This window comes from Mus caroli, chromosome 7, assembly GCF_900094665.2.
Source record: "Mus caroli chromosome 7, CAROLI_EIJ_v1.1, whole genome shotgun sequence".
NCBI lineage: Eukaryota > Metazoa > Chordata > Mammalia > Rodentia > Muridae > Mus > Mus caroli.
Window position 1 is genome coordinate 129,570,039 of NC_034576.1, and position 21,436 is coordinate 129,591,474.

The 21,436-nt window shown below is 42.9% G+C and overlaps 1 protein-coding gene across 3 annotated transcripts in view; it reads left to right on the forward strand.

Annotated features, from left to right (window-relative positions):
- The window catches only part of Srcap (Snf2 related CREBBP activator protein), a 46,866-nt gene that overhangs the window by 15,937 nt on the left and 9,493 nt on the right, over positions 1-21,436 (forward strand). For all 3 annotated transcript variants that reach the window (XM_029479224.1, XM_021169182.2, XM_029479225.1), the window contains 17 exons: positions 661-750; positions 1,704-1,880; positions 1,961-2,319; positions 2,415-2,592; positions 2,871-3,007; positions 3,263-3,432; positions 3,570-3,762; positions 5,560-5,696; positions 5,784-5,970; positions 9,665-9,834; positions 10,168-10,433; positions 10,613-10,900; positions 11,410-11,574; positions 11,908-12,090; positions 12,313-12,579; positions 12,913-14,378; positions 21,113-21,378. In XM_029479224.1, coding sequence (XP_029335084.1) covers positions 661-750; positions 1,704-1,880; positions 1,961-2,319; positions 2,415-2,592; positions 2,871-3,007; positions 3,263-3,432; positions 3,570-3,762; positions 5,560-5,696; positions 5,784-5,970; positions 9,665-9,834; positions 10,168-10,433; positions 10,613-10,900; positions 11,410-11,574; positions 11,908-12,090; positions 12,313-12,579; positions 12,913-14,378; positions 21,113-21,378 — 4,699 coding nt within the window. The remainder of the gene's footprint in view (positions 1-660; positions 751-1,703; positions 1,881-1,960; positions 2,320-2,414; positions 2,593-2,870; positions 3,008-3,262; positions 3,433-3,569; positions 3,763-5,559; positions 5,697-5,783; positions 5,971-9,664; positions 9,835-10,167; positions 10,434-10,612; positions 10,901-11,409; positions 11,575-11,907; positions 12,091-12,312; positions 12,580-12,912; positions 14,379-21,112; positions 21,379-21,436) is intronic.

Genomic DNA, 21,436 nt, shown 5'->3' on the forward strand with positions numbered 1-21,436 from the left:
TAGTCGTGGCTGTCCTGGAACTCACTCTGTAGCCCAGGCTGGCCTCGAACTCAGAAATCCACCTGCCTCTGCCTCCCGAGTGCTGGGATTAAAGGTGTACACCACCACGCCCGGCTTGTCCTGGAACTCTTATGTGGATCAGGCTAGCCTTGAATTTACAGAGATCATTTATGTCTGTTTCCCAAGTGCTGGGATTAAAGACATATGTCAGCAATGCCCTGTTTTTTCTTCCTTCCTCCCCCCCCTCTCATTTTTATTTTTATTTATTTTTTTTGTTTTGTTTTGTTTTTGTTTTTCGAGACAGCATTTCTCTGTGTAGTCCTGGCTGTCTTGGAACTCACTCTGTAGACCAGGGTGGCCCCGAACTCAGAAATCCACCTGCCTCTGCCTCCCAAGCGCTGGGATTAAAGGCGTGCGCCACCACTGCCTGGCCCTGCTCTCTCTCTTAATTAGATTTTGACATTTCAAAACATGTATAAAACAGATTTTGTGTTCTCTTACCTTCCACCTCTGTCAATCCCCCATCTTCCCTACAAATCCCTTTCCTACATTTGTTTTTATTTTGTTTTTCACTGAAATTTTAACCAGGACTATGTGTATGACCATTGTTTTGGAACCATCCTTTGTTGGGCTCACCAGTGGAAACTTCTCTTTTTGTAGCAGAGGATGAAGAGGACACTATAGCAGCTGAAGAGCAGTTGGAAGGGGAGGTGGACCATGCCATGGAACTGAGCGAGTTGGCTCGAGAAGGTGACATTTACCAGATATTTTACTGAAAATCTGCTTGGTGTCTCTACTGTGCAGAAAATGTTGGATAAATAGACAATAAATAATATTTTTATCTTCCTATCTTCAGTTATTGAGTATTATGTGCTTCTCATGAAACTCAAGTATGATAACAAAAGGATTTATAAATGAAAGGCACTTATAAGTAGAAAGAAAATGTTGTGATTATGATAGGAGTTTGAACTGAGATCTCAGTTGAAGGAATAGCCATTGTAGCAGGATATTAGTAACATTTGACCAAAAATTTTAAAGGGTGTTTAGGTGGCTCTGGAGACAACTGACAGCTCAGCATTGGTGCCTCCGGCATGGTTAGCATCTGGGGAGTGGGGATCCTGCGAACTGCGGCTTGAGCTCACACTGGTTAGAGAGCCTGGACATGGGCTCTGGTTCTGTCTAAGAAATTAATGGAGCCTTCAGAAACAGTGAGGAAACCTGAAGAAGATTGATAACTTCTGAGAGAAAACTAGAAAGCAACTGGCTGCCTTAAAGAAACACTATGGTGATGAGATCAGGCACCATGGAAAGGAGATTGAACATCTGCAGAACAGTGCAGCCTAAAAATAGAAAAGTCTAAAACCTGAAGATTAAATGCATATAGTTCCCCACTGAATGGCCCATAACATAGCCCACTTCTATAGATACATAGTTCTGAGTAATTAGTATTTGTTCTGTGTGCTGTTAACAGATAATAAATTACCAGCAGTGGGGGAAAAAAAAAGGTGGGGCGGGGGAGAGTTTACAGGGTAGGTACTGTCCTTCTCAGGAGAATGCTGCTGCACTTACTATGGTTGATGTCAGGATTGATTTTATTAGTGCTAAAGAAAAACCTTGTCTCTCTGGAGATCTGGGTAGCACTCACATGGCTGTTTCCCAGCCCGCTCAAAGGAACCAAATGTCACTCGTCTCTACCCTATCAGGTGAGCTGTCAATGGAGGAGCTACTGCAGCAATATGCAGGGGCCTATGCCTGTGATGCCTCTGCTCCAACCTCAGGGGATAGTGAAGATGAAGATGATGTTGAAGCCAATAGCTCTGATGGTGAACTAGAGGAAACAGTTGAAGAGGCAGCTCAAGAAGACAGTAGCGGTCAGTCGGGTAAATGCTTGCTTTGAAGGACAACTGGAAAGGGCTGGTGTTGGAGGAACAGCTTGCTAAGCTCTGGTCTTCTGATTTAGATTCTGCTGAGGAGTGTAGTGAGGATGAGGAAGATGAACATTCAGAGGAAGAAATGAGTGGGAGTTCTCAGTCGGAAGAATCAGAGTCTGATGAGTCGGAGGATGCTCAGTCACAGAGTCAAGCAGATGAAGAACAAGAAGATGAGGGAGATGATGATGATGTTGATGATGACGATGATGATGATTTTGGAGTAGAGTACTTGCTTGCCCGGGATGATGAAAGGAGTGAGGTTGATGGGGGCAGTGGACCTCCCACCCCCGGTCCTACGACCACTCTAGGACCGAAGAAAGAAATTACTGATATTGCTGCAGCAGCTGAAAGTCTCCAGCCCAAGGGTTATACTTTGGCTACTACCCAGGTACCTACAGATTCAACTTCCTCATATCTTGACTTATAGTTTCCTGATAGCAGGTGTTTCATTTCCACCATATGTGATAATCCCCTTTCTATTAGGTGAAGACACCTATTCCGTTACTCCTTCGGGGCCAGCTCCGAGAGTACCAACACATTGGCCTTGACTGGCTGGTGACTATGTATGAGAAGAAGCTGAATGGCATTCTTGCAGATGAGATGGGACTAGGAAAGACAATCCAGACCATCTCCTTGCTTGCTCACTTGGCCTGTGAGAAAGGTAGATTTCTTTTCTTCGGACCTCACAGCCATTTACTGCGGGGAGCTTGTTTACTGGTGATTTCACCTGCAGGAAAGTGAATTACTGGTTTATCTTAACTGCTGTCTTTGTAGCCTCATTGACTCTAATCAGTATCTACATAAAGAGGACAGCATAGGTGCTGAGATTTTAAGCATTATCAGAAAGATGCTAGTTAGGGTTGTTTAACCAGAGCTCCAAAGTGTAAACATAGTCTATGTGGTTTTTTTTGTTTGTTTGTTTGTTTGTTTGCTAAACAGGTAACTGGGGTCCCCATTTAATCATTGTTCCAACCAGCGTGATGTTGAACTGGGAGATGGAATTGAAACGTTGGTGCCCAAGTTTTAAAATCCTCACTTACTATGGAGCTCAGAAAGAGAGGAAGCTCAAGCGGCAGGTTTGACTTCCATGTGATCGATTCCCTTACTGATGTTTCCTTCAGTGTTTTAGATCCTTTCCTCTCATGAATACTTTGCCTCGTTTTCCTGTTACTCAGTTCTATTGCTGGTTCTGTTTTATTTCTTCCAGCCTGATTTCTGTCCTTGAGTGCCATGTCTTCCGGTTCCCTTTGTGTTTTTCTCTGTGTGTGTGTGTGTGTGTGTGTTTTCTTTTTTTAATCTCATCATAAGCTGTTTTCTCTTTGACCTCTTAGGGCTGGACCAAGCCCAATGCTTTCCATGTGTGTATCACATCTTACAAGCTGGTACTGCAAGATCACCAGGCTTTTCGTCGTAAGAACTGGCGGTATCTTATTCTGGATGAGGCTCAGAACATCAAGAATTTCAAGTCCCAACGATGGCAGTCACTGCTCAACTTTAACAGGTAAAGATGAATATAGGGATTCATGGGAGACTTGTCTTGGTATGAAGTTTTGGCTACCTGGGTCAGATATATTAAGGATGCTTACAAAGTTGAAATTTTACTGACTATGCTTATTCTAATTCCTTCTGTATTTACAGCCAGAGGCGCCTGCTCCTGACAGGAACTCCCTTGCAGAATAGCCTCATGGAGCTGTGGTCCTTGATGCATTTTTTGATGCCACATGTCTTCCAGTCTCACCGAGAATTCAAGGAGTGGTTCTCTAACCCTCTAACTGGCATGATTGAAGGAAGCCAAGAATATAATGAAGGTCTAGTCAAACGCCTCCACAAGGTAGGACCTGTATACAGTTCAGTAAAGTTAAAGCTAATGCCTAGTAAAGTTTTAGAGGGAGAAGTCAATATTAGGCTAAACTAAGTTGTCAAGCTGTAGTGTTGAAGAGAATAACCACTGTCAGGCTGAGCAGCGTTGCCTTAGTTATTCTTTGTTTTTCTGTAGTTGGGGATGTTTTCCCCTTATTTTTGTTGGGTCTTGATAATGTGCTATGATTTCACTTTATATGGACAAATTTATTTAGATTTTTATTTGTAGGTGTACAGTGTTTTCCTCTGCATATATTATGTGTATCACACACCATGCCTAGTGTTAAAGAAACTCAGAAAAGTGTAAATACTTGTGGAAATGGAATTGCAGATAGTTGTGAACCACCATGTAATGCTAGGAATTGAACCCAAATTCTCCATAAGAGCAATCCGTGCTCTCAACCACTGAACCATCTCTAGCCCTAATTTATTTAATATGGTTTGGTCATTATTATTTGTTTTGAAACAAGGTCTCTCCTTGTAGCTCTATCTGTCTCGGAACTCCATATGTAGACCAGGTATGCTGGCCTTGAGATTCCCCTGCCTCTGCCTTTTGAGTGGTGAGATTAAAGGCAAGTGCCACTATCCTTTTGTGCTCTGGAATTAAATCTAGGGCATTATTGCACATGCCAGCTAGACAAATAAGTACTCTATTACTGAGTTGTATCTCTTGGCTCTTTATTTTGTGGGGGTGTAGTGATTGTCTCTGGTCCTTCCAGTTTTTCTACAGCTAGGTTTCAACAATCTGAGACACACACATCCTCCCTTTCTTTTCTTTTGGTTTTTAGAGACAGGGTTTCTTTGTTTAGCACTGGCTCTACTGGAATTCATTTTCTAGACCAGTTTGGCCTTGAACTCTCAGAGATCTGCCTGCCTCTTCCACCCAAGATTAGGCTTATACCATAATGCCCTATGAAACCAGCAAATATTATCAATTACTTTTTTTAAAAAATTCTCTTAGTTGATACTGAAGAGTATGTCCTTTGAGATTTGGTTTTGAGCAGAGTCTCTCTACATAACTCTGGTTGTCCTGGAATTGAGAGATATATATCAGGCTGGTCTTGAACTCATAAACTTGCCTTTGTTCTTAGGAGATTTTTTTTGTTGTTGTTGCAGCAAATCTCCAACCCAAATAAGCCCAGGCAAAGACAACACAACTCAATTGATATAACTACAAGCTGCAAACCTAGACTGGATAGACCCACCATTACACTACCCTCTTTCCCCATCTCTGAGATTCCTTATAGCTTGTGCTTCTGCTCCACTTTCCTTCCACCTCCTCTTTCCCTCCCAGACTTTCTGCTCCACCTTCCCTTCTCCTGCCCAATCGCTGGATTTAGCCTTTTTTATTTCTCTTTACAAATTAAGGTGGGGAGAAGGTTCACTGGAAGTCACCTGAGTACTGACCCATTCCTTGTTCTCAGCCCCTCCCAGAAGAGTGAAAATAACATCAAAATACAAGCAGCCCCAGGACTATCACCAACGCCAACACCACCACCACCACCACCCCCTTTCTGGCCAAATAATACTTTCTTCCAGCCCACCTCCCTTTTTTAAAAAAGTATTGGCAATTGAGTCCAGGGCCTTTAGGCCCATGAGACAGTTCTCACGGTTTGGAGAGATGGCTCAGCGGTTAAGAAATGACTGCTCTTCTAAGAGATCCCGAGTTCAAATCCCAGCCACATGGTGGCTCACAACCATCTGTAAAGGAGGACTCTGGGGAGCATAGTGCCCACCCTCTTTTAGCACCCTAATCATTTGCCTTTAGGTTCTGCGACCTTTTTTGCTGCGCCGAGTTAAGGTGGATGTTGAGAAGCAGATGCCCAAAAAGTATGAGCATGTTATCCGGTGCCGACTTTCCAAACGGCAACGCTGTCTCTATGATGACTTCATGGCACAGACTACGTAAGAGAGGACTGAGGGTAGATCCTGGTACTCTGGGTTAGAACCTAGGTAGTTGTCAAATGTCTCTTATTTTTCCTTTGTCTTCAGAACTAAGGAGACACTAGCTACAGGCCATTTTATGAGTGTCATCAACATTCTGATGCAGTTGCGGAAAGTCTGCAATCATCCCAATCTATTTGACCCTCGACCTGTTACCTCTCCGTTCATCACGCCAGGCATCTGCTTTAGCACTGCCTCTCTGGTTCTAAGGGCCACTGAAGTTCATCCTCTCCAGGTATGTAGTTACCCCTAAGGTTAGTGGTTTTATTATACAAACTTTCTGTCTCCACTCTAAGGCCTGACCTTTTGTACATTAACTATTTCCCTATTTTATCAACTCAGTACTATTTTCATAGCTTTATTGTTCTTTAGTCATGTGACCCTTGGCCTAATTATTGGCCTAAGCTTCCTTGTCCATCAAAGCAGGAATTATAAAGCCTAGTTTGCAGTGTGCTTGAAATTGAAGTTAATACTTTTGAAAACAAAAGTCTGGCGTACCTATAATTATTTGGCAAATATTACTTATTCCTTTCCCACACTTACAGTGTATCCTCACTATATAGACCTCTCTGGCATCAAACTTAGAGGTTTCCCTGCCTCTGCCCTCCACTACTAAGATCAAGTGCATGCACCTCCAGGCCTGGCTCTTTCCCACCTTTTTTTTGTTTGTTTTTTGTTTTTTTCGAGACAGGATTTCTCTTTGTAGCCCTGGCTGTCCTGGAACTCACTCTGTAGACCAGGCTGGCCTCGAACTCAGAAATCCGCCTACCTCTGCCTCCGAAGTGCTGGGATTAAAGGTGTACACCACCACCGCCCAGCTTCTTTCCCACCTTTTAAGAAAGTATTTTACCTGTTTCAGAGTAGTTTCAAACAATTGTTCCAGCTGACTCCATCTTCTATGTGGATATCCCATTACTCCTGAATCCTCTAATTTTGTAATTGTGGTGAAATACATTCAACAAAATTATTATTTTAACCAATTTTAAGTCTACATTTTAGTGACCTCAAGGATATTTGTGGTGTATAGTCATCTCTACCATTCATCCTCAGAACTGCTTTTCTTTTTTTAAACTGAAACACTGTATTGTACATATTGAAAAACTGTTTGTTTGGTTTTCCCCTATCCCAATATCTACCATTCTACTCTGTTACTATTCTGAGTTTGTGATAAAATGGTATCATAAAGTGCCTCTCTATCAACGCAGTGGCGTATGTAAAAAGAAATCTACCCTCAACCAATTTTTAAGGTAATATAACATCTTAAAGAGAATGGTAGGCCTAAAGTACAGCCCGGGTAGAGTTCTTGCCTAGCATGCAAAAAAGCAGTGAGTTCAAGCTGCATTACTCTGTCAACTGAGCATAGTGGTCCATATTTGTGAGGTATGAAGGGAAAAGAGTTAAAAATTCAAGCTCATCCTCAACTATATAGTTCTAGTCTACTTCTGCAGTATCTGAGACTTTGATAACCCTGCTCCTAATATCAAAAAAAGTGAGGGTATTTTTTAGCTGGCCAGTGATGGAGGTGTACACCTTTAATGCCGGCAGAGGCAGAGGCAGATGGATCTCTGCCTTCAAGGCCAGTCTGGTCTACAGAGTGAGTTTCAGGACATCAGGGGCTACACACAGAAAACCTGTTTTGAAGAACAAAACAACAACAACAACAACAAAAGTGAGGGTATCCAGCATTTAGTGGCATTATATATAATAAGCTTCTTACATGTAGCAACTTTGGCAAATAAAAGATCTTGATCATTAAAATGCTGTGGTTAAAAAGTGTGTGGTGAAAGGGTCACTACAAAACAAAACACTTTGTTAATATGTATTTACATTCTCCAGTGTAAACTAGGTAGAGTCTAGCTAGGATTATAACTCCTTTATTCTTGAAGTATAGAAAAGGCCTGAGGTCTCATTTTCACATTCACAAATGGACTAGGAAATGTGGCAGGCTAACAATCAATCATCCATCAATCCATAGTTCAGAGTCAACCACTGAGGGAAAATAGCAGACTTACTTTCAGGACATCTATCAGAATCATGGAGCCATTTTTCTTTTCTTTTCTTTTTTTTTTTTAAATTTTTAATATTTTTTATTACATATTTTCCTCAATTACATTTCCAATGCTATCTCAAAAGTCCCCCATACCGCCCCCCACTTCCCTACCCACCCATTCCCATTCTTTTGGCCCTGGCATTCCCCTATATTGGGGCATATAAAGTTTGCAAGTCCAATGGGCCTCTCTTTCCAGTGATGGCCCACTAGGCCATCTTTCGATACATATGCGGCTAGAGACAAGAGCTCCGGGGTACTGGTTAGTTCATCATGTTGTTCCAACTATAGGGTTGCAGATCCCTTTAGCTCCTTGGGTACTTTCTCTAGCTTCTCCATTGGGAGCCCTGTGATACATCCAATAGCTGACTGTGAGCATCCACTCCTGTGTTTGCTAGGCCCCGGCATCGTCTCACAAGAGACAGCTATATTTGGGTCCTTTCAGCAAAATCTTGCTAGTGTATGCAATGGTGTGGAGCCATTTTTCAATGTAAACTTTGACAGTGGCTGAAGCTCTTGTTCCCATCATATATTTAAGAAGTGTCCTTGAGACTGACTAGTTAAGAAATCTGAAACTCTTACTGGCCCTCTCCCATAATCCTAGCAAAACAAAACCTGGGTTTCCCTTCATAGCTTAGAAGCTAGGATTGGCAGTATCTCAAGATGGGCCATTAATGTCCTTGCAGTGGGATTAAGTGCCTCTCACTGCGTGGCTGTTACAGCTCTATAGGATTCTTTTCCACACTAATCAGTTGTCCTGTTTATGGGAGGGCAACTGAGACTAGGACTCAGCCAGACCCACAGTTTTGTCCACTTCACTTGCTCACTTCTCTTCCAGAACATATGCTAGCCTTACTTTGACTTTGAAGAATTGGCTCACTGTGGGGGCTAGCAGCCTGGGAGTTTTTGTAGGGCTGGCCAGCAGGGTGGAAATCAAGGAATTCCAGGTGAGAGTTTTTGTTGGAGAAGCCAAAGCCAAACAGGGCTTCAAATGCTCTTCTCAGACAGATTTCTTAAGACTAAATAGAATTTCATTGTGTGGATAATGCCACATTTTATTTATTTATCTCTTAATGGACATCTGACTTGTTTCTAACTTTTAAGTGAATTAAATTTTCTTTTAATTTGTTTGAGACAGGGTGTGGCTGTGCACAGTTCATCCTTGAACCCAGGATCTTTCAGCCTTCTGAATGCTGGGGCTACAGGCCTTCATTACCGTACCCAGCCCACCTTTCAGCTTTTATGAATAATGCTGCCATACATGTACAGATAATCTGTTTGAGTCCCTGCTTCCTATTTTGAGTCTGTGCCCAGGGATGAAGTTGCTAGATCATGTGGTGATTCTGTTTCTAATGTTTGGAGGAGCTGCCTTATTTATCCCTAGCTGCTGCTGTATGTTTCACATTTAGTTTACATTTTTATCAGCAATGTTACAGGGGTCCTGTCACATCCTTTTCAAAGGTTTTTTTTTTTTTTTTTAAATAGTAGCCATTTTAATGTGTGAAGTGTTATTTTATTGTAGTTTTGATTTGCATTTCTTTAATAATTATCTTCAGCATTTCTTCATGTGCTTAGTGATCATTTATATGTCATTGGAAATGTATATATCCAAGACATTGCTGATTGGTTTTTTAAACCAGTTGTTCTGTCATTAAAGGTGGAATTTTTTTGTATACTTTGAAAATTAACCTCTTGTAGATATGTGATGTATAAATACTTTCTATGAGTTGCCTTTTTACTCTGTGTTCTTCTATGCATATCATTTAAATAGTTTAAATAGTTTAATGTCCACTTTGTCGATCTTTTTTGTTACTTTTACTTTTAATGTAACTTTCCAAAATGGTTCCATTGATACAGTGCTTTATGTTTCTTCTTGTGGCAGCAAATTGACATGGGTCGGTTTGATCTTATTGGCCTGGAGGGCCGAGTCTCTCGATATGAGGCTGACACATTTCTGCCCCGCCACCGTCTTTCCCGCCGCATACTGTTAGAGATAGCAACTGCACCTGATCCTCCACCTCGTCCCAAGCCAGTCAAGATGAAGGTCAACAGGTACATGCTTAAAGGCATAAGGGGATGTGCTTCTTGAAATAAATAGAGCAATTAGAATAGAGAGACTTGAAAGTTAGGTCAGTTTATGAAGCTTTCATCAGAGTGAGCTGCAGTACAGGGATTGAGGAAGCAGAATAACTGGAGAATTCTGGGAGGTACTCCTGTGTTGCTGGTGTTTTGTTCTCTCTTCTTGGTGCTCTCTGGTTATCTCTGATTCCCTGCCCCACTTTATCCTTAAGGTGGTGGCTTTTCTTTCTTCTTTTTTGCTTGTATAGATTTTCTGTCTTGTCTTAATTTTTTTTGTTATTTTAATCCTTTAACTTTTCCTCATAGGATGCTGCAGCCAGTGCCCAAGCAAGAAGGCCGTACAGTGGTGGTGGTGAACAGCCCACGGCCTCCCCTTGGCCCTGCCCCAGTCCGTCCCCCTCCAGGCCCTGAGGTCTCAGCCCAGCCCGCTCTTGGTCCAGTTCCTCCAGTGTTGCCAGCACCACTCATGATGTCGGCTTCACCTGCCGGAACACCAGTTGTTCCTGCATCTCGGCCACCTGGACCTGTTCTCTTGTCTCCCTTGCAGCCAAATACTGGTCCTCTCCCCCAGGGTGAGTTAAAAAGAAACCAAGAATAATGAGATTACTTTTGGATATGAAACAGTGACATTGACTAGTTCAAGGTTAGGGAGCATAGTGTTAAATAGGCTAGAAGGAATGGTAATATGGAGACTTTTCAGCCCAGCTAAGGTGTTTGTCAAGATGTATCTGACAGATGTTTGTATCTGCAGTGTTGCCATCCCCCGTGGGAGTAATGAGTGGGACCTCACGGCCTCCCACACCAACTCTGTCACTGAAGCCAGCCCCACCTGCCCCAGTTCGGCTGAGCCCAGCTCCACCTCCAGGTTCCTCCAGCCTCTTGAAGCCCCTCACAGTGCCACCAGGCTACACTTTATCTCCTGTTGCTGCTACCACCACCTCCTCCACCATAGCAACTGTCACCACTACAGCAGTGCCAGCTCCAAATTCTACACCACAACGCCTCATCTTATCTCCTGAAATGCAGGCTCGTCTGCCTTGTAAGTTATCAGGGCTATGTGATGAGGGTCTTCATGCTAGAGAGCTGTAGGAAAAGAAGAACAGGAGAACATAAAGATTTAGACAACTAATTCACATTAGGTATTTTGCTCAATAATTGTAAACCATAATTAAGAGACATGAAGGAATTCATAGTTTATCCTGGGGGGAAATGGCCCATGGATGAGTAGATAGTGGTAAGGTCATCAAGGTAATACTGGGGGGCGATGCTGACTCTGCGGTAAGTTACTCATCCAGTGTGTGTAAGACCAGAGGGAGAGGGTGAAGAGATGGATGGTACAGAGCAAGGAGTAGTGCTTACCTGTTTGGTGGCTGGCCATTAGTGAATATAAAAGAGATGACAGACAAATGGCATTGGCCACAAAGCTCTCAGTGGCGGTTTACTTTGTTAAACATGACAAATCATGAGAAAGATTTAGATTCAGAAGTACTTTGTGGGGGTCTGAGATGTGGTTATATAAGGCTTTTATAAGGCTTTCTCTGTTTGTAGCTGGAGAAGTGGTCAGCATTGGACAGTTGGCTTCCTTGGCACAACGTCCAGTGACTAGTGCTGGGGGAAGCAAACCTCTCACCTTCCAAATCCAGGGCAACAAACTGACTTTGACTGGTGCCCAGGTGCGCCAGCTTGCTGTGGGGCAGCCCCGCCCGCTGCAAAGTAGGTAAAACCCACCCCCTGTCCTGCCTTTTTCCTCCTTAATCTGTCTTTGTTTGTGTGACTCTTTTTAGCTGTCAGCCTTAATGTTTCTTAGCTTTGGTGGGTAGGGCCAAAGGGTATGGTTGGAAGGGGTCTTTGCTAAAAATGGGAAGATGATTTCTAGAGCTGTTACTTCCTGCCTATTCTCTCTCTTGCTCTTGCCTCTGCCCTCAGGCTGATAGGTACTTGTTTCTCTCCCCCCTCCTCCCCTGCCCACCTCTCTTCTTCTTTTCTTTTCTCTTCTCTTCTCTCTCTTCTCTTCTCTTCTCTTCTCTCTCTCTTCCCTTAACCCAGGGAATGTGGTGCACCTGGTGTCAGCAGGGGGGCAGCACCACCTCATCAGCCAGCCTGCCCATGTGGCCCTCGTCCAGGCCGTGGCCCCGACCCCTGGCCCCACCCCTGTCTCTGTGCTGCCTTCGACCCCCAGCACCACCCCTGCCCCTACTGGCCTCAGCCTTCCGCTTGCTGCTAACCAGGGTGAGGCTCTTGGCCTTTGTATTTACTCAGCCCTTACTTGTTGGCCTTGGTCCTTTCAGGCATGCCCTGGGCCTACTATGTGTCTAGCCTTCCCTCAATGTTGTTTCTCTTGACAGTATCTCTAGTATCTGTCTGCCTCTTTTCCTTTCCCCTGGACTTCTTCCATCCTTTGGGTCTCTTGTTTCTTTTCTACCTTCCTCTCAATGTAGCTTCCTCTTGCAGTGCCACCATCCATGGTGAACAATACAGGCGTGGTGAAGATTGTAGTGAGACAGGCCCCTCGGGATGGATTGACTCCTGTTCCACCATTGGCACCAGCACCCCGGCCTTCAAGTTCTGGGCTTCCAGCTGTGTTGACATCACGCCCTACGTTAACCCCTAGCCGTCTATCCTCACCTACTCTGGGTACTACTCGTACCCCCATACCCACGCCCACTCTGGTGAGGCCCCTCCTCAAGCTGGTCCACAGTCCTTCGCCTGAAGTCAGTGGTGAGTTCATAACGGCTGAGGCCAGAAATTTTTATCAGACATAAATGAGACATTGGTAGTCCTTAAGTTTTCTTAGTTACAGTGGATTCCTTTGTTAGCATATTGTCTTAATTTGCTATGAGTCTCAAGCTTGACCTAATCCAAGATACATTTCTCAGAATCCTAGAAAGGCTAAGTGACCCTGTTTCTTAAACTTTGACTCTGTGTTGTGGGTCTGAAGGCTTTCTGGAAAATTAGTGAAGCTTATGGATTAGTGGAAAGGATGGGACAGGTAGTAGTAGGAGCAGAAAAATAATTCTTCATCAAGCTAATTTGTCCTCTGTGTCTCCACAGCTTCAACACCCGGAGCTGCTCCCATGACCATCTCTTCCTCTCTGCACATGCCATCCTCACTCCCTGGGCCAGCCTCTTCTCCGATGACAATTCACAATTCCTCTCCCCTTTCTAGTCCTGTGTCCTCTACGGTCTCAGTCCCTGTGTCATCTTCACTTCCCATCTCTGTTCCTACTACACTTCCTGTCCCAACCTCTGCCCCATTACCCATCCCCATCACAGCCCCCTTGCCTGTTTCAGACTTAGGTCCAGCCCTGTTGACCAGTGTGACCCCAGCACTAGCTGTTGTCTCAGCAGCCTCTGGACCACCTTTGGCATCAGCTGGGGTTTCTCCATCGATGTCAGCTTTGGCTCTAGGTTTGGCTACTACTCCAGCCCTGTCCCCACCTCAGACATCTGGTCACTCTCTGTTGTTGGCTACCACCTCTTCACATGTTCCAGGATTGAACTCAGCTGTGGCCCCAGCATGCTCACCTGTCCTGGTGCCAGCTTCAGCTCTGACCAGTCCTTTTCCAGTAACACCAAGTTCAGCTTCAGCTCAGGCTTCCCTTCTGGCTGCAGCACCTCCTACATCTCAGGCTTTAGCCACCTCTCTGGCTCCTATGGCGGCTTCACAGACAGCAATCCTGGGCCCTTCTCCAACTCCTCCTCTGGCTCCGCTTCCTGTTCTGGCTGCATCACAGACTCCGCTTCCAGCTATGACTCCACCATCAATGTCAGGAACCCCTTTACCCTCATCATCATTGGTATCAGCTCCAACTTCTGTGTTGGCTTCCTCATCAACTCAAACTCTGGTGTCAACCCCAGTTTCATCACCTCTCTCAAGCCTGGCTTCTACTCAGACATTGACCCTAGCCCCAACTTTAGCACCCACTCTTGGTGGATTGTCTCCCTCTCAGACACATTCTTTGGGAACAGGGAGCCCTCAGGGGCCCTTTCCAATTCAGACATTGTCATTGACTCCAGCATCATCCCTGGTACCAACACCAGCCCAGACACTATCTTTAGCACCAGGAGGACCAGTAGGTCCAACTCAAACATTGTCTCTGGCTCCAGTACCCCCTCTGCCTCCAAGTTCTCCAGTGGGCCCAGCTCCAGGTCACACACTGACTTTGGCTCCAGCAGCATCATCTGCTTCACTCCTGGTCCCAACTTCGGTGCAAACACTTACCTTGAGCCCTGCTCCAGTTCCTGTGCCCACTCTGGATTTATCTGCCACCCAGACTTTAGCACTGGCCCCAGCCTTAACACAGGCTCCAGCTTCCCAGGCGTCTTCCCTTGTTTTGGCATCTGGTGCCGCTTCCTTGCCTGTCACCATGGTAAACCGGCTACCTGTTCCCAAGGATGAGCCTGAGACACTGACTCTGCGCTCTGGTCCTCCCAGCCCTCTTCCCACTGCTACCTCGTTCAGTGGGCCCCGGCCTCGACGCCAACCCCCGCCACCACCTCGTTCCCCTTTCTATCTGGTAAGTTTTACTTCGGAAACAAAGGAATTGACAGTTGAGTTTTCTTGTAGTGTTGCTAGAGTGGCTGGAACAATTTCAAAGCTTAGTTTACTATTGGCCAGATCACATTTGGGTAGACTCCTCCCTCATGGGTGTGTATTCCAATATGTAAAACAGAAATGTTAATGTCTTATTTTCTCATAGGATGTTTGGCTCAGGTTTTGGTGCTAGGGATTGTACCTGGCACCAAAGAAAAGAGTAAATTCACAGTACAAGTTAACCTAGAAACAGAAATGTCCAGGAACTTTAGATTCCTTTTCTCCCTATTAGAGATGTTGATTAGTCTTTGTTAAACCTCTGCTCTTTTTCTTTTTTTTTTTAAGATTTATTTATTTATATGTAAGTACACTGTAGCTGTCTTCAGACACTCCAGAAGAGGGAGTCAGATCTTGTTATGGATGGTTGTGAGCCACCATGTGGCTGCTGGGATTTGAACTCTGGACCTTCGGAAGAGCAGTCAGGTGCTCTTACCCACTGAGCCATCTCACCAGCCCAAACCTCTGCTCTTTATTAAGCAAAAGTTTCACTACTGAGCTATATCACCTGTGTTTGCCCACCCTTTTTTTTTTTTTTTTTTTTTAAGAAATTTAAAAAAATTTTTTTGTGTGTGCATCTTTGTATACCTGTGCACATGTGTGTGCAGGTGTCCTTCAAGGCCAGAAGAGGGCATCACCTATTATGAGGCACTTGGTATAATTGTTGGCATACATTTTTTAATGAGAACATCTTACTATATAGCTCCGGCTATCCTGGAATATGTGCCACAATGTCCAAAACAATACTGGAATTCTTAATTTCTGATCTTTAAGTCATTGTTCCTTCTTATATTCTTTCTTTCTTCCTCCCTTGCTCCTTCTATCTGTCCATCCTTCCTTCTCACTTCCCTTCTTCCCCCCCCCCCCCCTCCCCCCCCCCCCCCACTCCCTACTCCAACCCCACCCCTGCCAAGGGTCTTGCTATGTACCTTTGGTTAGCCTGGAACTTACTACATAACATAGATTGGCTGTAAATTTATGATCCTTCTTCCTCAGTTTGCCTTCTGTGGTTTATGACCTCTACTAATATGCCTATCTTCGTACCTTCCATGGTTATGTGGTCATTTGTATGCTATTTGAAGAAATGTCTATTCAGATTCTTTACCATCTTAAATTACTATTGCAGCCCACCACTTTCTCTGGGTGCTAGAGATCAAAACCAGTCCCTGTGTTTGACAAATGCTGAGGTTTTTTTGCTTTGTTTTGTTTTTAAGATTTATTATATATAAGTACACTGTTCTTGCTCCAGCCCAAAGATTGGTTAATTGATTGATTGATTGATTGATTGATTGATTATTGAAGTACAGTCACTGTCTTCAGACACACCAGAAGAGGGCGTCAGATCCCATTGTAGATGGTTGTGAGCCACCATGTGGTTGCTGTTGGGATTTGAACTCAGGACTTATGGAAGAGCAGTCAGTGCTCTTAACCATTAAGCCATCTCTCCAGTCCCCAAATACTGAGTTTTAAGAACTTTTTTCTTTTAATGTTATTTAATATTTTGGAATTTTCTATAATATATTTTGATCATGTTCTTTGCCTTTCCCCCAACTCCTCCTTCATATCTACCCCAACCTCATTCTTCTTCTCTATTAGAACAAGCAACAACAGAAACAAAAGAAAAGAAAAACATGGTGTCTGATTTGTGTTGGCCAACTACTCCTGAGCTTAGGGCCTACCCTGGAGTGTGGTTGATATATACTCATTGTCACTGTTGACAAGAGCTGACATTCCCTCTCCCAGTAGCTGTCAATTGTGAATAGCTTCTTTTTCTGTAGTTTGGTTTTTGAAGCATGGTCTCACTGGCTTTCCTCTGCCTCAGTGCTGGAATTAAAGGTATGAACCACCAAACACCTGTCAAGAATAGCTTCTTGACTAGAGTTGGGCTTCCCTTCCTCTCCCAGAATGGTTGCTGAGGTACAGTTTTGTTTTTTTGTTTGTTTGTTTGCTTTTCTCTATGCCAGGGTTCAAATACAGGCTTTCAGCATGGTAAATAAGAGCTCTACCATTGAGCTATCTGAAACAGATTGTTGTTAGGCTTGCTTTCATGAGTGTTAATGCGATGGTTATTGACCAATGGCTTTACCACTAAAGAAAATTACTCTTTCCTCATGAACTGCACTAATGGAATGTTGATTAGTTCCATCTAATGAAAGTAACTAACTACACAGCTGCTATGAGTTCATGAGTGCAACAGCTATTTCATGTCCAGAGACATCATTTCATAGCACTCAGCCTCATTATCCAGCTCTTATAGTCTTTTCTCTCCATCTTGCTTTATGTTTTCTGAGCTCTGGAAGAGGTGATACAGATGTCCTATTTAGGGTGACCTAATCTCAGCACTGTGACTAGTTACCACCCTCTGCAAACAGAATTTTCTGTCCAAAGATGACAGCAGTGCTCATCTGAGTACAAGTATAAATGGCTGCAGCTTGACACTGTGTCCTCTCAGTGAAGCAGTCTCGTGTCTGTCCCCAGTGAGGTGTGGAGGTACAGGGTTTCTCCTTCTCTGGGTTCCAGGAATTGAACTCCGGTAGTCGGGCTTGCATGGCGGTTAGTTTTACCCTGCACCATTTTACCAGCTTAGCCTTAGACTTTTAGCCAAGTTTAAAGTACTAAGCATAGATTGCTTCTTGTGAATAATACCTCATACCCAAGCAAAAGCAATTGGATACCTCCATTAACGTGCCACTATTAAGTTAATGGGCACATGTTGCTTGGCATGTTGGCTTTATATCTTGTAGCATTCACAGCCAGAAGAGAACATTGCTGACTTTTCCCCAGCCGCTTGCTGAACATTGTGTGGTGTTAAGACAGTTAACAAGGAGCAAGCTTACAGCTTTCTCTGTCCTCGTGTGTGCAATCTTCTGCAATAGGGTTTTACCATCTGATCTAATGGGAAAATAAGAGCAGTAAGAGTAGCTTACATTGTTTGGGAGCCTTCTGGGGCCTTCCTGACCCACAGTTCATATGGCAATATCTAATACCTGGAAACTGGCTTTTGTTTAATAACCTATAGCTTTTAGGAATAGCCCTGTCCACCCATGCAGGTTACTCATTTTTTCATTATTCTTAAATTATGTATATTTAAGGGCTACAGAGATGGCTTAGTAGTTAAGAGCACTTGTTCTAACAGAGGATTGGAGTTCAAATCCAAGCACCCACATAGTGGTTTACAACCATTCATAACTCAAGTTCCGTGGGATGCAACACCCTCTTCTGGTCTTTAGACCACTGTGTGCATACATGCATATGTTCCTGCTCATGTTCGTATGTATGTACAAACATACAAGTACAGGTGCACACAGTGGCTAGGAAAGGGTATCAGTGGTCCACTATCACTATCCACTGATGCTCTTTCTAAATCTGGGGTTCACATTTTCTTGGCTAGGCTGGAGCTGCACATCCTCACAATTCCCCAGTCTGTCGTCTTCAGTGCTTATGCCCACAGGATTTCCGAGGATGCCTCGTGTGGTACTTGAATACTGGGGTCCATCCTCAGGCCCTGATACTTGTTCAGCAAGCGCCCTTAAAATCCTGGGTTCTACCTCTAACCCCCTTAGTTATACACATACACAAAGTGTTTACTTACTTTGAAACAGGGTTTCTCCATGTAGCACTGAATGTTACAGAACTCACTATGTAGCTCTAGCTAGCCTGGAATCAACACCCTGTGTATTTTTTTAATTCGCTTATAAGTTTCCTTATGGTTCTTTTCTCCTTAGTTTTGGTTAACCTTTCCCTTCTCTTCTGCTCTGCCCCATTCCCCACCCACATTCCTTTCCATTCTTGATCGTCTCTCCCTCTAGAGCAGTGGGTCTCAACCTTCCTAATGCTTCAACCCTTTAATACAGTTCCTCAGGCTGTGGTGTCCCCAACCATAAAATACTTCTGTTCTTACTTAATAACTGTAATGTTGCTACTGTTACAAACTGTAATATAAATATCTGATATTCAGGATATCTGATATGTGACCCCTATGAAAGGTTATTTGATCCCATTGAGAACTGCTGCTCTTATTGTCATATGTATTCCATTCCCCTTCATGGCCTCTACTGGCACTCAAATCTAAACATTCAAATCTAGAGTCTACACATGATAGTTACATGTAACATTTTTCTAAGACTGAGTAACTTCACTAAGTATATTTCTAATTCCATGTATTTTTCCTGAAAATTTCACAATTTGATTTTTCTTTTTACCCGAATAAAACCCAATTAAAACTTACTGTTTGGTTTTGGGTTTTGTGTCAGTGATTCAACCCAAGGCCTTATGCCAACCATTCTATCGCTGAGCTACATTCTTGGCCACTAAATTTCTAAAATGTGTATGATTCCTATAGGAAGTGTCAGATGGTACACCAGTACACAGGAATATGGAGGGGCCGGTGGTTTAAATTTTTTTCCCCTAATGTTGGTTCTGGGGATCAAATTTAGGTTGCCAAGATTTGTATGGTAAGGACTTTTATCTTCTGAGCTTTTTATCCCTATAGTACGTTTTGGCATCCAATCATAGACTGGTGGGAATTTAGACTGATGAGATCTCTTAGCTTGTAAGTAGAGCAGCAGAGAATATGGTTGTGCACACATCTTTGTAACAGGACACTACCACCCACCAACAGTGATAAGGGTATTTTCTTACATCTTCTAGCATTAGTTGTTATTTCCACAACTTTAAGAGTAAATTGTCCAGAGTAAACAACAAAGAAACATTTAAAGCCAGATGTAATGATGCACACCTTTAATCACAGCTCTTTGGAAGCAGAGGCAAGCTTATTTCTGTGAGTTCTAAGACAGCTAGGACTAAAAAAAAAAAAAGGTTCATTGATAACATTGATATGCCATTAACTCATAACAGCATAAATACTTAAGCAATGAACCACATGGAAATCTCTGACTTCAGTAAAAGGCTTCACATGTTATCACTAGACGACTTTATATGTTACATTTGAAACAGATGCCTGTAACTATTTAGAAGTAAAATGATCAGAACAATGTAGAGATGTCTGACTCCATGTAAGTCTACCATGTCTTGGTATGAAGAGTGTAGAATTCATTTAAATTATCTGCCAATCTTTTTAGAGTGTCTCTTCAGTTCTACTGGGTTTCATGAAAGAATTCACTGATAAGTTGTGCTAAAAAGCAAAACAAAACAAAAACAGTGCTGTTCTACATTATGTATGTGTGTTGTCAGAGACTATGTGAGTAGTTTGATAAAAATGTCTAATTGGGAGCTATCTAAATTTAAATACAAATTTACATGGATAACATTTTCATGGATAGTTTCTATATTTATAAATATTCTATAATTTTTATAGTCAGTTTTAGGGTTGAATTTGGTTTATCATATACTTCTAGTTGGAATGTTGGGGGAATATTCACCATTGCTCTTTTCAGACACACCAGAAGAGGGCATCAGATCCCAATGCAGATGGTTGTGAGCCACCATGTGGTTGCTGGGATTTGAACTCAGGACCTCTGGAAGAGCAGTCAGTGTTCTTAACCACTGAGCGATCTCTCCAGCCCTAGAATGTTAGTTCTTATTACACTTCCTACTAATAATTATATTGGTTGAGGTAAAAATTATGTACATATAAGAAATAGTGGCCTTTTATTTATAGAGTGAATGACTTTACTAATTCTCATTGGCCACTTTGGGAATATATTTGTCTAGTCATGATTTACTATTAATGTCTCCTGTGTAGTTTCTAACCTTACATTATGAACTTTTATTTCTTTCACATTGACAGAAATTGAAAATGAACTATTATAGTTAAATTATATAAGAAAAATTAAAAATTGACATACTCATAGGAAGTGTAAAAAAATAGATGAAACCAAAATGCAGAAATGTATATCTGAAGTCATCATAGTTAAAGTCATCACCTACATAACCACGATGTATTAAGATTTTCTCTGCTTTTCACACTGAGCTTTCCTCCATCATCTTACCAAATACTTTTACTTCCTGTTCAGAAGGCCTTTCCTTAACCAGGCTCACACCTTTAATTCCAGCACTGGCAGCCAGCAAGTTCCAAGAGAGAAACCCTGTCTCAAAACAGTAATAAAAAAGGGGCCTTCCTTATTTCATTCCTTTCCATTCTTCCCTTTCATTTTCCTTCCCTTTCTCATTTTTGTTTTGTTTGTTTTCTTTTGTTTTGGTTTTTTGTTTGTAAACCTGTACTCCCTGACTTTCATGTATTTTTCCCCCTTTTTTGAGACAGGGTCTCTCACTATGTAGCCCTGGTTGTCCTGGAACTCATAGAAATCCACCTGCATCCCCTCCCAAATACTGGATTAAAGGCATGCACCAGCACACCTGGCTCAGTGGCTGCTGTTTTGTTTTGTTTTAATTCCATGTATTTGTGCATGAAAGTGCACATTCACATTCCATGGAGCTACTTCAAGAAACTATAAGTTAGATGCCCTCAGTTTGAGTGTTACATATGAAAATTGCCTCAATTGTTGGATATGTAGGTTTTATTTTGAATATTTTGCACTGTGCTTTTAATAAGCATACAGGAAAATTAGTTTTCTCGTGTAGAGGTGTCATTTAGCACTGTGAAAACAGTTTTTGTTGACAGTTTTAAAAATGATAAAGCACAAAGTTTTGTTGTAAACAAGATCTTAAGTACACTAATTTATTTTTTTTCTTCTTTAGGACTCTCTGGAAGAAAAGCGGAAGCAGCAACGATCTGAGCGCCTGGATCGGATTTTCCAACTTAGTGAGGCTCATGGGGCTCTGGCACCCGTGTATGGGACTGAAGTCCTGGATTTCTGTACCTTGCCCCAACCTGTTGCCAGCCCCATTGGCCCTCGTTCTCCTGGCCCCAGCCACCCCATCTTTTGGACTTACACTGAGGCTGCCCATCAGGCTGTACTGTTTCCCCAGCAGCGACTAGACCAGCTGTCAGAAATCATTGAGAGGTTGGCAGGGCTAAGTGCTGATGGGGAGTGGGTTTTGGGAGTTAGTTCTTAGGTCTAA